The sequence below is a fragment of the Delphinus delphis genome, chromosome 5 (genome assembly GCF_949987515.2).
Source record: "Delphinus delphis chromosome 5, mDelDel1.2, whole genome shotgun sequence".
Classification (NCBI taxonomy): domain Eukaryota; kingdom Metazoa; phylum Chordata; class Mammalia; order Artiodactyla; family Delphinidae; genus Delphinus; species Delphinus delphis.
The window spans coordinates 21,860,478-21,876,525 of record NC_082687.1 but is presented as its reverse complement, the minus strand read 5'-3'; the positions used below and the strand labels follow the sequence as shown (position 1 = coordinate 21,876,525).

The following is a 16,048-nucleotide window of genomic DNA, read 5'->3' as shown; positions in this document are numbered from 1 at the left end:
TAAATGATTCACTTTGCTGTACACCTGAAACTAACACAATGTTGTAAATCAACTATACTTCAATAAAAAAAATTCAATTTAAAAATAAATAAATAAGAATCAAAAGATGTGGAAACAAGTTTAACAGGGGTTTGTCATTCCTGCCCCTCAAATGGGAAATTATTATATTATTCATAATCATCTCAGCATTATGATGCAGTTGTTGGCATCATCTTTTGTCAGGGGTTTGAAGAACTCTTTGTAAAAAGTATGCTTCCCGGGCTTCCCTGGTGGCACAGTGGTTGAGAGTCCGCCTGCCGATGCAGGGGACAAGGGTTCATGCCCCGGTCTGGGAAGATCCCACATGCCGCGGAGCGGCTGGGCCCGTGAGCCATGGCCACTGAGCCTGTGCGTCTGGAGCCTGTGCTCTGCAATGGGAGAGGCCACAGCAGTGAGAAGCCCGCGCACCGCATAAAAAAAAAAAAAAAAGGTATGCTTCCCTTTGGTGAATAAGAAGGGAGAAGAGTTTTGGTCAACCCTCGGTTGTATTTCCAGCTTGTCAGGATCGTTAGGAGATAGACTGTCACATCCCATTGTTCCTCTGTATGTAGTTTCTCATGCAGCCTTTGTTAAAACATGGGAAGGGACCGTGCCCTGCTGCGAATCATACAAATAGAATGAGTGAGATAGACATTGCCCTAGAGATGTTTGTTGAACTGTTGGTGCATTTCACTAAGCTCCAGATTCTTTCCCTCTTCCTTTATTTATTTAGTCTAGTGACTTTTATTTTTCTTTCCATATGGGAGGGAAAAAATTGTTTGCAATCCCAATTATAAGGAAGTAGTCTTCCTATTTGGTCAACACAAGAAATATGGTATTAGGAATAATTGAATGTTATTTAATAGCCAACATGATCACCCTGTGTATCATTTTAGCACTGTGTTTGTTGTCCTTAGTTCTCCCTTTGATTTTTGTTTTTAATTTACAGTTACTTGCTTTCAGCATTAGAAAGTTTAGAGTAGAAAGCAGAATGATAACCTAATATCTACAAACAAGATATAATAGTGGTATTAATAAGATGAATGATAGCTTACAATTAAGGATGATCAGGACTTATAGTTTCAGCTTCATGGACAGTATTTATTCCCTCTCTCTCATACACACACACACACACACACACACACACACACACACACACACACACACAGACTCAATCACTGGCAAACTCCATACCTATAAGACAAAATTTCACAGATGAGGGATGAAGTCTTGGAGAGTTAATCCTTGCCTAAGATCCCACAGCCAGAAAACGATGGATCCAGAAGGGTGGCTCTTCAATGGCCTTTTCTGTTGTAGTTCCCAGGGAACCACTGAAGCACTGTGATTCTGCCTTGAAGGAAAGGACCTTGTCTTATTCATCTTGGTGCCCAGCTCCTCGTGAAGAACAGAATGGAACAAGGGGGTGACGTAACTAGCACTTTTCTGGGGGAAGATAAATCTGGCAAGGATGAGTGGGATGAAAAGAACAGGGAAAGATTGGTGGCATGGAGGGCAGTTTAGACGTTAGTACAACAATACAGAAAAAGAGTTAATGAGATCATGAATGAGGGAGCAGCGTGGCAAAAAGAAAATAGGCAATGAAGTTAGAAGAGATTTAGGAAGAATGAGTTCGTGGGACTTGATAGCCATGTGCAGGCAGTGAGGAGTGCCAGGCCTTTTGAGAAATACCCATTCATGTAGCAAATATTTCTGGAGCGTCCTCTGTGTGCCAAGATCTAGTCTAGTTGCTGGGGATCTAACAATGAATTAAGTAAACGAAGATTTTGCTCTCATAGAGCTTATGTTCTCATTGGAGGGTGTACCAGTCAGAGTTCTCCAGACAGCCATTGTATCCCACCATATATTCTTAAGGAATTAGCTTATGTGATGATAGGGGCTGGCAAGCCTGAAATCTGTAGGGCAGGTCTACAGGCTGGAAACGCTGAGCAGGGGCTGATGCTGCCATCTTGAGGCGGAGTTTTTTCTTCCTCAGGGAAGCCAGTTTTGCTGTTAAGGCTCTTCAACTGATTGGGTCAGGCCCACCCAGATGATTTAGAATAATCTCCTTTATTTAAAGTCAACAGACTGTAGATATGAATCACATCTGCAGACTACCCTAAATTGGTGTTTGATTGAAGAACTGGTACTATAGTCTAGCCAAGTTGCCACATGAAACTAACCATCACAGAGGAGATGTAAGAATGACCAGTGCAGACAAAGAAGTCACTCAGGGGATAAGAGTAGGTACCAGCTTCTGTGTGTGGGAGACTCAGGAAAGCCTCCTCCGCAGGAATAGATGTATCTTCATCTTACACATGAGGCGGAGGAGACGTGGGAATGCTAAGTGACTTATTTAGGCTAAAACAGCTAATGATTGGCCCTGCTGTCTTTCTGACTTCCAGTACATGTGCAGGAAACACAACAGAGCCTGCCTCCCAGGAATGGTCAAAGGGACCTGAATGTCTGACTGACTTTTCCCCAGAAGGAACACCAGTGAGGGAGAAAATTTAGATTAGGCACCTGTTTTCTGAACGTAGAGCCTGAACACAGGGAGGTCGATTATTGCTTGGGGGTAGGGGTGCAGGGGGACACTTGACCCCGCATCAGCCCCTCCCTCCTGCTGCTGCACTGGGACTGACCTTCTTCCTGTGCCCAGGTCAGGGCTTTTGTACAAGCCAGTCATTCTGCCTAGAAGACTCTTCTTCCTCTCCTCCCCTTCTGTGGACAATGTCTGTGTAGCCCTCCGGGGTCTGAGCTTCGGCACCTCGTCAGGGAAACTTTCTCTATGTACCCAAACTAGGATGCATCTCCCAGTCACAAGCGCCCTACCAACTCCATGTTCTGCTAATGTGTCCTTAGCGCTGTTGTCGTGAAGCAGTTTATTTCTGTTTTATTAGTGTCTGCCTCTCCGATTATACTCCCAAAGAGAAGGAGCCAGATCCCTATCATGCTGATTCCCAGTGAGGAGCACAGTTCTCGGCAGGCATTCCTTGTCGCGTGGATGCAAGGCTAAGGGAACGAATGGATGTGATATATTTACTTGTAAGCGGTCAATCTGTAAGGCATTGGAAATAATGACCTGGAAACACACGACACATCCAGGTTGCTCCTCTGCGTCTCCTAATCCCCAATGCGATCGTGTCCTGTACACAGCTAATGCTATCCTTGAGACATGGGTTCTTCTCCATGTCAGTTTCAGAAGTGACACTTCTCGAGCTCTTCTCTGATTTGAGGGGTCCTTTGTACGCATCGGAGCCTCAAGCCTTCTAATGCAAAGACAGCTGGTAGAACTGTTAGCACAATAAAAATGAGAGTCAGGGAAGAGCGTGCAAGCGTTCCGGGAATAGTGCAGCATGGATGGCGTGTCCTAAGGATGCCCTCATACTTGACAGATGGTTCTCTCTCTTCTTGCCCCAGGCAGGAAATTCTGACTGCTTCTGCCCGTGGTCTGGAGTCGTGTGCGTGAGAAGACAAGCTTCTGATTCGAGCAGCCCCTGAGATCTCTGAGTGGGCTCTTGTGAGCCACGTTGAGAGGAAGTTTAGTCAGGACTCCCCACCCCCGCACCTACTAAATGCCCCCCTTATCCTGTCACTCAGAGGAAGGCTCCGGAGGGCTGGCGCGTGAGGCTGGCGATGGAGTCGAGCGCATCAGCTGTACAAACAGTAAAGCTTACGGCACCTGCCCCTCCGGCTTCTGATGTGAGAGCCACCAGCCACAGCAACTTAAAACATCACTTGTGCTGTGAAATGCTTGCCGGAGCTCTTCTGCCCTTTTGTGTGAGACCCCGAATATCTACAGAAATGAGGCTTTATTTTGCAGTTTGCTTCTGACTGTAGGAAAAGAAATTTTGGATTGATTTACAAGTGGCAACTCTCAGGTTATTCTGCAAGGTCTGTGCAAATTTCCCCACTTGCCTTCTTTCCATTCAAGATTCTTCCTGTCTAAAAAGAGAGAAATTTCTCTGTTTCTACATTCTCTGCATTTTCTCAAACTTGGAAGACTCAGCTGCAAATCATAGAGGACCCTCCTGGGAGCCAGACAGATGTTGACTGTATCACCGCAGGGTGTAACAGGAAGCATTACTGGCCCAGGTGTTCGGAGATGGAGGTCCGAGTCTTGTCTCTGCCACCGAGCAGTGCGTGACCTTGAACAAGTCTCTGGGCTGGAGTGGACTAGGTGCTCTCCGCAGTTACTGCCGCGCTAAGATGTATGGTTCTCATTGCAGGCATCTTTTCCACAAGTCCTGTGTTGACCCCTGGCTCCTAGACCATCGCACCTGTCCCATGTGCAAGATGAACATTCTTAAAGCCCTAGGGATCCCGGTAAGCACAGCACAGCCTACAGCATCGTCATGTCTGTCTTTCTGCCTTTCCCACAAAGCAGGGAGAAAACAGCATCCCTGGATTTTCTGTGTCCCCTCAATCCCATAGCAGTGGCGTCACCTGATGAGGCCCTAAGAGCGCTCCCATGTCTGGATATATTTCTCCTCTCACTTTTTCTCAATCTGAGAACATCGTGACCCTCTCAGCATGTCCATTGTATTTGTCTGTGAGTTGAGATGCTGCCTGAGCAGCTCATAGGCTCCTCTTCCGGGCTGCAGTGGGTGAGAGCAGGTGGGACACCCACAGAGGCCTCTTGGGCCAGTTGTACACTGATGACACTCTTGTGTCACTTACCTGCGCTGTCATCAAGCAGACCCGCACGCCACACTTTCTGATGTTGCCCCACCATCTCCTAGCTTCCAGAGGAAACAAGCTCTTCCCAACGATGGGAGGGGAGGCCAGCCCCTGGGAATCTGGCTCAGGGCCCTCTGCTGAGCTCAGATCTCCATGGCGAGCTTGAGTGACGAGGAAGCCAAAGCCAGAACCACTGAATTCTAGCGCTACCCTCAAGCTGGCGCCCTCAGTTATACGTTTTATCAAACTTAGTCATTCCCCCTGTGCAAAGAGAATGCCCCCAGCTGGCTGGCTTGATGCTCCAGGGAAAGACTTTCCAGGGACCATATCGAGTGAAGGCCACGAGCTGCTGAGGCACCGTCTGCTGTGGTGAGGGCAGGAAGCAAGCCAGGCCACCAGACCCGAGGGCTGCGCAGAGATGTGAGAACAACCTGGCCCCGTCTAAAAGAAGCTAGACAAACAGCATACAGAGACCGGACTCCCCCTTCCCCCTCCGCTTTGCTGTCTCCTCCTCTTGTCATTCCTCACTACTAATGGCAGAGAATAAACAGAATTTTAAAAGTCCCAAGATGTCACTGAAGAAGAAAGGATCAGATCAGATATCAAAGGCTTCCTTTAATGCCAGAGGGCTAATTATCCCGGGAAGACCAGAGTGACTCTGTTTGAGGGCACGCACCTGAAGCGTCACAAGGTCGTGGATTGGCTGAATTTTCTACCCTGCCTCCCCTGCCTCCCTGCCGGCTGTATGCTGATTTTTTTTTTTTTTTAACAGTCGATACACCAAACACAAATCAATTTGTGTGACTGTAGCTTTGAGCTAGAGTTTGAAAGGCAATGCATTACATTTTCAGGCCAGAGTTGTGAAGGCATAATACATTCAAGGTGAAAATCACTGACAGTGAACATGAAACATGAGTAAAAACCCAACATCTCTATCAGATACTAGGGACTGAGAAAATTAAACTCGCTGTTGGCATGTTCCACATTTCTGGCTCTAACTGGTTCCTATTACAGTGGTACCTTCTGCCATTATATTTTGCCAAGAGAAATAAAAGACTGAACCTGACAGGAGCAGGTCCTTTACTGTCAGAGTGTTTTCAATCCCCTTATCTACATTCAAGTGCTTCATCCTCCTTTCTCTCCAGTCAGGTCTAGGGGGTGTCTTTGCAGGATGACAGATCACATCGAGTGCTCCTATAAGGTACCATATAACACGGGCCTTTTTTATCCCAGCACACACCGTCTCCTATCACTATTATCCTGGTATAAATAAGATGATTGTAAACGCGTAGAAAATCCCGTGCAGCTGGTATATTCACTAGTCCCTAACTATTTCGCATCTGGTTTATTTGAGTTCTCCCTGCTAACCTGAATTTGAAAACCTATATGCTGTTCACTTAGATGGTATTTGACATCTCTTACTAAACGTTGTGACTGTAATTTCTCTTAGAGGTATATAAATTGGGTTTCTATTCAAAATATTATTCTATCTGATGAACCATTTCGAGTGGATATAAACTGTGAGGTTCTGTAAGGTGGGTCTGTTAAATATTGTATCTAAGCCAAATTATTCATTCGTTCTCTCATTAACAAGTCTCACTGAGCTAATTCGCTTTCTCTTTTCCTCTACTCACCTCTGTTAGAGACATAACACTATTCCTGCTAGCCCACAAAGTAAAAGCGAACACCCTGCATCAAAACTAATAAAATAATGTTATAAAAAGAGAAAAGAGAGAAAACAAGAACACGATCAACAAGCAAAGTCAACATTGTGAAAACTGTGTCAGTTGTTCTTGCATCTGTGGTCACATCCAGATGCTTATGGCTGAAAGAACAACCAGCACAGGATCCTCACTTGGAGCTCTTTTCCTCCCTGATACCTGCACACAATTTGAATCTGCATCTTTACATAGTATAGTGGAGGGAAAGAAGTTATTTTTTCTTCTACCGTCCTCGGGTCTCCAGCTGGGCCCTGTAAATTAGACTTGTGAAAGACAGATTAACGAGAGAAAATCAAACAGAAGTTTATGAACACATGCATCGTGTGTGCACATAAGAGCACTTGGCGATGAGTGACTCAGAAGGGTGGTTAGAACTTCGGCTTCTATAGCATCTTCAAAAAAGAGCAATAAATTTTTAGAGAAGTGACAAGACAGAGGGAAAGGACTTTGAGTTTCTAGGACAGCAAATTGTGGGGAGGTAAATATATGGGGGAAACCAATGGCAGATAAGGGCATGTCAGTTAGGTTTGTTGCGTCAACTCCCAGTCGCTGGTGATAAGAATGTTCTCTTTCTGGTACAGAGAGGGGGACCCCCTTACAAATTTATGTCTTGCTTTTAGGCAAATAGGGGGAAGGCAGAGAGCATTTCTTTACCCAATTCTCAATTGTTTCAGCTAAAAACAATTTTTATGCCAACATAGCAAATTTGGGCAGTGGCATACTCTGCTACCCTTCAAAGGTGTACTTTACCTTTGCCCAGAAATTGAATTTTTTAAAGTATTTTCTCAAATCTTCCCTTCACTGATCTCGGATCTGGGCAGATACTAACATTCCCAAGTTTTCAGAGCAGTAAACTGAGACTTAGATAAAATTTCCAAATCAGCATTTACTGAGCACTTAATAATTGTCAGGCACTATGTGAGGGCTTGGAACTCAAGGTCAATATAGTGTAGTTGCTTCACTTGAAGTGTCTCACTTGTATGTGGAACCTACGTGGAAAAGAAACAGAGAAGAGATCTGTGGTTGCCAGGGGCAGGAGGTGGGGAGGGTGAAATGGGTGAGGGGGTCAGAGGGTACAAACTTCCAGTTATGAAATAAGTAAGTCCCGGGGACGTAATGCACCGCACAGTGACTCTAATACAGTACACAACACTGTGTTGTATATTTGAAAGTTGCTAAGAGAGTAGATCTTAAAAGTTCTCATCACAAGAATAAAAATTTTGTAATCATGTGAGGTGATGGATGTTAACTAAACTTATTGTGGTGATGGTTTTGCAACCTACACACGTATCAAATCATCATGTTGTACAACTTAAACTAATACAAGATGCCATGCCAATTATAGCTCAGTAAAACCGGAATTAAAAAAAAAAGCTTGTGGACTAGTAGAGTGAGACTAACACAGTAACAAATGACTGTAACAGTGGGAGAAGTGTGAAAAGAGTTACAGTATCAAAGATGACTACTGGGAGGGAGCGCTGCTTAGAAAAGAGACATTTGGCCTGGGAATTGAGGGATGATTAGGAGTTCACCAGGGTTAGTTTGAGACCTTGGGATGGGAGAGGGGAAGGGGATGATGATTTGGGCAACTGTCATCCCGAGTGGAAGAGCAGCATATGCTAAGGTGCTGAAATGGGGAATATATGGTTTATTCTGTGTGTTTCCAAAGGCTGAAGGTAGGGCCAGAAAAGAAGGCTTGGGTCAGACTGTACGGTGCCTGTTTTGCTATACTAAGGAGCTTGTAATTTATTCTTTAGGAGGAAAAAAAGAAAAAGAATCATACCTGTGCTTTTTTTTAAAAAAAGAAAGAGTGCTCTGGTGAAAAAGTGGAGAATGAAGTATACCGGGGAAGAAACTAGAGGGAGATTGGGAATTGGTAATGGGGTAAGAAACGTTCAGAACATACCCGCTCATGTCCAATAATCTCAGTCAGTAAACTTGGAGGATCAGTCATTCAATGGGTTGACTTTCAACAACTCGAATTTCAAGGAATTGGCCCACTGCCAATAGAGATGAAGCCGGCAGAACACAAAGAGAATGTGGGGGAAAGGGAATGAGCTGAATCTGAGGTTTTTGTGGGATGATGGAGATTTCCAGCTGACTGTTGGAAACACAGGTGCGGGGCTTGGGAGACTTGGCTTGAGAGTGGAAATCCAGGACAAGAGTCCAGCAGTTTGGATTTCTTGCCTTGTGCTCCCCATGAGCCCGTGAGTGGTAGATTTTCTCTTTCAATGAAGTTTGCACACAATCTAGTCATTGTGGTGTTAATTCAAACAGTGTCAACCTAGGATTCTCCTCACCCAAGCCTGCCCACCCTGATCTGCATCCTTGGACGGGGTGCAAAACCGTGTCATTGTCGTCGCTCAAGGCAATGTCACTCTCCAGCGTGGAGCAAAACGTGTGGTTAACAGCCATTCTTAGTGCTTCTCAAGACCGTATCTCTCCTCCACCACCTTTAAAAAATCATTTTTATGAGTTTGGTCAGAGGCAGAACAACTGAAAATCATGTTTTACAAGCTGTTTGTGGAAGAGATATCAATATATTCAACACCACTTCAGCCAGCAGAACTGAGACCGAAGAGTCAAACTGCCCCGCTGCCCGCTAAGAGAAGCTGGCCGACCCGGGCTGCCTCGCGAGGCACGAGAGACCCCGGTCTCTACGTTTTTCAAGTGGAGCTGTGAGGAATATTGGGAGGGAGAGTCCTGTAGTGAGTGGGTAATTAAAGTAGATGGTCTCACCCTAGTTTTATGATTCTAAGGTTTTAACTTAGAAGATTTGACAAATGTACGATCAATTGAATGTTATGTAAATAGGGCTTTGCTCTGCAGGTGGTTTTTGAGCTTATGTTTAACAGCACCTCACCCTGTGCTCTTGTGTTTGTGTGTGCGTTTGTTTAGGTATATGTGTGTATCTCTGATGCACGAGTCAGATTCTGTCTCCCCTCTCATGCCATCAGTCTATTTGTAAACAACACATGGGTCTTTGGGGCTAATTATCAGGCTGTCAGCTACTTCCTATACAAGAAGTAAACACTATAGATAAGGAAGAGCTGTCATTATAAATAAGTATCATATTATTCTCCCTATGTAATTATATTAATGTATGGCTACTGCTACCCCTGGAATTAAAACCTTGTCTGTAGATCTAAACGGAACCTTTGGAAAGAAAATTTTGGAAGATGTTTTCATGTTAATTACAGGAACTATATGTGGATTGTCTTTAAATAAAGTGGTTCAGGAAGAAAACAGTAAAGAACTTGGTTTTCCCTCAGGACAAAATATTTAGGCTGTAGACATCTCATCTCTAACTTGATGATATACACTAAGATAGGTCCTTTTCTGCTCCTGTCAGCCCAATGCCGACTGCATGGACGACTTGCCCACTGACTTCGAGGGATCTCTGGGAGGTCCGTCAACCAACCAGATCACCGGCGCAAGCGACACAACCGTAAATGAAAGCTCAGTCACTTTGGACCCTGCTGTCCGGACCGTGGGAGCCTTGCAGGTGGTCCAGGATACAGATCCCACCCCGCAGGAGGGAGAAATCATCTTCACCACCAACAGTAAGTTCTGCGCCGCATGCCAGTGCCGTATTCCAAAAGGCTGTTGCCTCGCGGGAATTGGAAAAAGGCCCTTTTCCTCAAGAAGAAAGAAAAATTAAATGAATAGAACGTTGCTAGGCTAAACAATCATATCTGATGGGCCTTGAGAAGCCCAGCTTACTCCAGAGCCAGCAGGGCACACAACAGTGCTAGCTGTGTGTGTCACCCACCTACACACGCCGGTGCCACAGCACTGCACACCCCCCATGGTACCCAGAAACCAGGCCAGGTGGTGGTGCTGGCCTCTGAAAGTGGAAGGCAGGTGAGAAGAGCCACTGCCCACTGGATAGGGCACAACCCACTCACTCATGTGCGTGTGTGTGTGTGTGTGTGTGTGTACACAGGCTTGAGCCCTCCCGAGTGTGCAGGTGGCATTCTGAGCTGGTCTGGGCAGCATGCAGGAGGGTTCTCCCCCAAACCCGTTGCTGCAGGACTCAGATGCAAGTGGAACCCCTTTAGATGGGCATCCTTGCAGTACAACCTAAACCCCTACGCATAGTGAGGTATTAAAATATCTTTAGGGTTTCTTCCGCATCTCTTGCATAGACTCAAGCTAAATGCTGTTCTGGTTGAGGGTAGTTATAAAAATATTAAAATAGCTATGTTAGCATACGGTTGAAGCTCAAACCTAAAGTATTTACTCTACCGTCTAATACAGCAGAGATAAAAGGAGTTCTAAAAAAATCAGCATGCAAATTAACTTAGGTTTAAGGTTAAACAGGTGGATGAATATTTCAGGTTTTAAAGGAGGTGTGTTTTTTCCCTTGATGGAAGTAACCTATTCACTATAGAATATTTGGAAATGGAGCAGAGCAGATGAAAGCATGTTGGGATATTCCCTTTTAAGTTGGTCTCTTTTTTACATATTCGTGATGTTTATGCAGTTCAGAAAATCATTCACACTGATATTTAAAGACGCATTTTTCTGATGAAGAAACATAACAGTCCTCGTCATTGAAAGACTCAGAAATGAAGAAGAGAATAAAAAAAGAATGCAAAAGTCACGCAGTACCCCACTACCCAGAAATAATCACTCTTAACATTTTGGTGTATTTGCTGATAATCTTTTTTTTTTTAATTTAACATTTTCATTGGTGTATAATTGCTTTACAATGGTGTGATACTTTCTGCTTTATAACAAAGTGAATCAGCTATATGTATACATATGTCCCCATATCCCCTCCCTCTTGCGTCTGCCTCCCACCCTCCCTATCCCACCCCTCTAGGTGGTCACAAAGCACCGAGCTGATCTCCCTGTGCTATGCGGCTGCTTCTCACTAGCTATCTATTTTACATTTGGTAGTGTATATATGTCAGTGTTACTCTCTCACTCCGTCCCAGCTTATCCTTCCCCCTCCCCATGTCCTCAAGTCCATTCTCTACATCTGCATCTTTATTCCTGTCCTGCCCCTGGGTTCTTCAGAACCTTTTTTTTCTTTTTCTTTTTTTTTTTTTTTTAGATTCCATATATATGTGTTAGCATACGGTATTTGTTTTTCTCTTTCTGACTTACTTCACTCTGTATGACAGACTCTAGGTCCATCCACCTCACTACAAATAACTCAATTTCGTTTCTTTTTATGGCTGAGTAATATTCCATTGTATATATGTGCCACATCTTCTTTATCCATTCATCTGTTGATGGACACTCAGGTTGTTTCCATCTCCAGGCTATTGTAAATAGAGCTGTAATGAACATTTTGGTACATGACTCTTTTTGAATTATGGTTTTCTCAGGGTATATGCCCAGTAGTGGGATTGCTGGGTATGTGGTACTTCTATTTGTAGTTTTTTAAGGAACCTCCATATTGTTCTCCATAGTGGCTGTATCAATTTATATTCCCGCAACAGTGCAAGAGGGTTCCCTTTTCTCCACAACCTCTCCAGCATTTATTGTTTGTAGATTTTTTGATGATGGCCGTTCTGACTGGTGTGAGGTGATACCTCATTGTAGTTTTGATTTGCACTTCTCTAATGATTAGTGATGTTGAGCATCCTTTCATGTGTTTGTTGGCAATCTGTATGTCTTCTTTGGAGAAATGTCTGTTTAGGTCTTCTGCCCATTTTTGGATTGGGTGGGTTGTTTTTTGATATTGAGCTGCATGAGCTGCTTGTAAATTTTGGAGATTAATCCTTTGTCTGCTTCATTTGCAAATATTTTTTCCCATTCTGAGGGTTGTCTTTTCGTCTTGTTTATGTTTTCCCTTACTGTGCAAAAGCTTTTTGGTTTCATTAGGTCCCATTTGTTTATTTTTGTTTTTATTTCCATTTCTCTAGGAGGTGGGTCAAAAAGGATCTTGCTGTGATTTATGTCATAGAGTGTTCTGCCTATGTTTTCCTCTATATAGTGTCTGGCCTTACATTTAGGTCTTTAATCCATTTTGAGTTCATTTTTGTGCATGGTATTAGGGAGTGTTCTAATTTCCTTCTTTCACATGTAGCTGTCCAGTTTTCCCAGCACCACTTATCGAAGAGGCTGTCTTTTCTCCATTGTATATTCTTGCCTCCTTTGCTGATAATCTTTTGATGTAGTTGAGACAGTAACCATGGGGATGAACATTCAGTATTGTAACCATAGAACTTTCACAGGACCTCGACAGAGGGTAATTTCGAGAGGAACTTGGTGGTAAATATCCACCCATGTAGGGTTTATTAGTTTTTGGTAGGTATGAGTTTTAACTTGACTTTTAGAGGCATAAGGACCTCAGTATTGAAACATTGGCCATAAACATTAAAAAGTCCTTAAAGAGAGATTTTGATCCATTTGTTTTGAAGGTCTAGAGTGGTACTGTCTAGTATTAATATAATGCAAGCCACAGAAGTAATTTCAAATTCTCAATAGCCACAGTAACATAAAAATAATAAGTTGGTAAAGTTCATTTTAATGATTTTTTTTTTGTTTTTGCGGTACGTGGGCCTCTCACTGTTGTGGCCTCTCCCGTTGCAGAGCACAGGCTCTGGACGCGCAGGCTCAGCGGCCATGGCTCACAGGCCTAGCCGCTCCGTGGCATGTGGGATCTTCCTGGACCGGGGCACGAACCCGTGTCCCCTGCATCGGCAGGCGGACTCTCAACCACTGCGCCACCAGGGAAGCCCAATAATATTTTTATTTAACCCAATATATCCAAAATATTTTATTCTTTTTTTATAGTAACTCTTCAAAACCTGGTGTGTATTTTATTCTTAGATCACATCTCAGTTTAGACTAGCCCCATTTCAAGTACTCAGAAGCACGTGTGGCCAGTGGCTACCATATTGGAGAACACAGATTTAGAATCCTAGTAATTTAGGGATATAAGAACCTTAAAAAAAAAAAAAAAAAAACCTTAAAGGTCATTTAATCGTTACCATGATAAACTTTTGATTTTCACCATATGAAAATTGTGACCAGTTACCATCAGGCATATCACCATTAGTGGTCTAAGTGAAGTATATTGGAAGGCCTCATAAAATGTTGCTAGCAGTTCAAAAACATGTAAGGCATGAGCCTTTTTTGAGCCCATAAAAAGAACCAAATCAAAAATGGATCCTACTTTATTTCTTGCAATGAAATGATTGTTTGATTTTCTGTTAGATTCCTTATTTTGAAAAGTGGCTATGTACTTCATCCATCTTAGTAAAGCCCAGATGACAAATGAAAAGGCACAGTTTATGGGTTAAAACACAACCAAAAATGAAATAGGAAATTAAAGTCTGTATCCATATAATTCATAATCCCAGACAGTTTTGGCTAAAATAGACTCAGAGTGTTTAGGTCCATAGCAGGCATTTAGCAGATGTTTACGGAATGACTTGAGATAAAAGTGTTTGATCTAAGGTTCAACAGGGAGCTTCTGTTCACAACAGAAGGAAAAATGCCAGGTAATTTCAAAGGAAGGTCTTGGTAAAGATGAAGAGACGAGGTGTGAGACCACACCTATAGTTTGAAGACTGAAACTATATATGAGTATGGCTAAAGACATCAGTCTCTTAGTACAGAAACTGAATTTTTCTCACAAAATACTCTTCCTAGACCATTTATTTCATTTTTAATGAAGTATAGTTGATTGACAATGTCTCAGGTGTACGGCAAAGTGATTCAGTTTTTTATATATGTATAAACATATATATATACATATATATATTCTTCAGATTCTTTTCCATTATAGGTTATTACAAGGTATTGAATATAGTTCCCTGTGCTTTATAGTAGGTCCTCGTTGTTTGTCTGTTTTATATATAGTAGTGTGTATATGTTAATCCCAAATTCCCAGTTTATCCCTCCCCCTCTTCCCCTCTGTAACCATAAGTTTGTTTTCTATGTCTGTGAGTCTGTTTCTGTTTTGTAAATAAGTTCATTTGTGTCGTTTTTTCTAGATTCCACATAAAAGTGATATCATATGATATTTTATTTCTGATTAGTTTTATTTATTGGGATTTCACAGAATATTCCAAGCACAGTCATTCTGATTAGATGTTAATGGTTTATACCACTAACTAAATGGCTGTAGATTACTTAAGGGGAAAATTCTTTCCTCTGTACAGGTTTGTACACTGCCTAGTGCCCTAACTCAAATAAATAATTAATAAATGAACAAACACGGATGCATGAATAAATGAGCAAAAAGATTCAAGTTCTTATCAGTGTTATTGTAACCATTTCTCTAATGCTATAGAAAAAAATGCAGATGGTGAAAGAAGTATAGTTGGGATACGATATTGCTACAAATCACAAATAACCCACTGGAGGTTGGACCTGACGTTTTTCTACCTTATCCTTTCCTACCTCACATCTCTGCAGATCCAGGAAATTACTAGAAAATGAAGAAGCAACAGTAGGTAACAAATACATAACACCAACTCTGTACCAGGCACCCTTTTATGTTGTTTACATGTATTAGCTCACGACAACCCTATGAGGTAAATGTTATTTTTAACTTCATTTTCCTGATGCAGAAACAGCAGCACTGAGAGATTAAAAGTAACTGACCTGAGGTCATAAGCTAGTGACAGGTGGAGCTGGAATTCGAAGGAGCAGCTAGCTGGCTCTACGACGCCATGCATAGCTATGCTCAGAAGATGCAAAAGGGGAGAAAACGCACACAGTTCTCATTTCATTTTTTTCCTCTTTTCCTCCATTTTTCTAAATCTCTGAAAGGCCAAAAATGTGCTTAGTTTCAGCTTGCATTCTCATCCCTACCTCCGTTCTTCCTTTCCTGGCAAACAGTCTTGCTGTATAGTCGATCAAATGCGCGTAAAAGTCATTTCAGCCTCAAGGGGAAACAGCATAGAACAGATTGCCCTTAGAGTAAAGATGGAAAAATCTGGCATTAAGCGATCATCTTCAGCTCCCAAGAAAAGAAAAACGTTTACAAAGGAAAGGAAATGCAAACTGGTAGGCAGTCTGACATTTGGGAGAAAGACGTTCTTGTATGCATATCTTTAACGTTTCTGACATTTCAGCTTTTATAACCTCACACGGCAGCCCCAAATCACAGTGTTTCTCCTCCACGTTGGTGCAAGGGGTCATTTGTATGCATGCCCTGATGTCACTCACCCAGCTTCATCTGCCCACCCAGTTGCACCAAAACCATACTCTGCCTGCTGACTCCCCAAGCCCAGGCTGCAGCTGGTTGGATTGGCTTCAGCAAGGAAAGAAGTTCCTTAGGACCAAAGGAAAACACAGCTGAACAAACAGCCCGGTGTGTTTGGAAACTCCAGACAGGAGCTAGAGAAAGACACAAAAGGAGAAGACTCTATCACTCCTTCCCTAAAACATCCCGCGCCACTCCGCACCTTCTCAAGAGGGTCTGAAACCTTCCCTTTGTCTTCCAAGGAAAGTCACTGACCCCACCATCCGTTTCCTTTATTGAGTCACCACACAAGTCCTCTAGTGCTGTGTCTAGATTGTTACCCCCTTGCCGCTCCTTCCACCTCAAACTGGAAGGAACCAGCAGTCAGCCCATGGGGTGGAGGGTGGAGGGAACTAGAAGCTAGAAAGGGAGGAGATGGACGGAGTCAAGGTCTCCCAGATCTGCCCCGATACGTTCT

General features: G+C 43.2%; 1 protein-coding gene across 1 annotated transcript in view; it reads left to right on the top strand.

The window, feature by feature from the left end:
* Positions 1–16,048, top strand: part of RNF150 (ring finger protein 150) — a 237,109-nt gene that overhangs the window by 184,220 nt on the left and 36,841 nt on the right. Inside the window, exons 5-6 of the mRNA XM_060012080.1 lie at positions 4,245–4,341; positions 9,769–9,979. Coding sequence (XP_059868063.1) covers positions 4,245–4,341; positions 9,769–9,979 — 308 coding nt within the window. The remainder of the gene's footprint in view (positions 1–4,244; positions 4,342–9,768; positions 9,980–16,048) is intronic.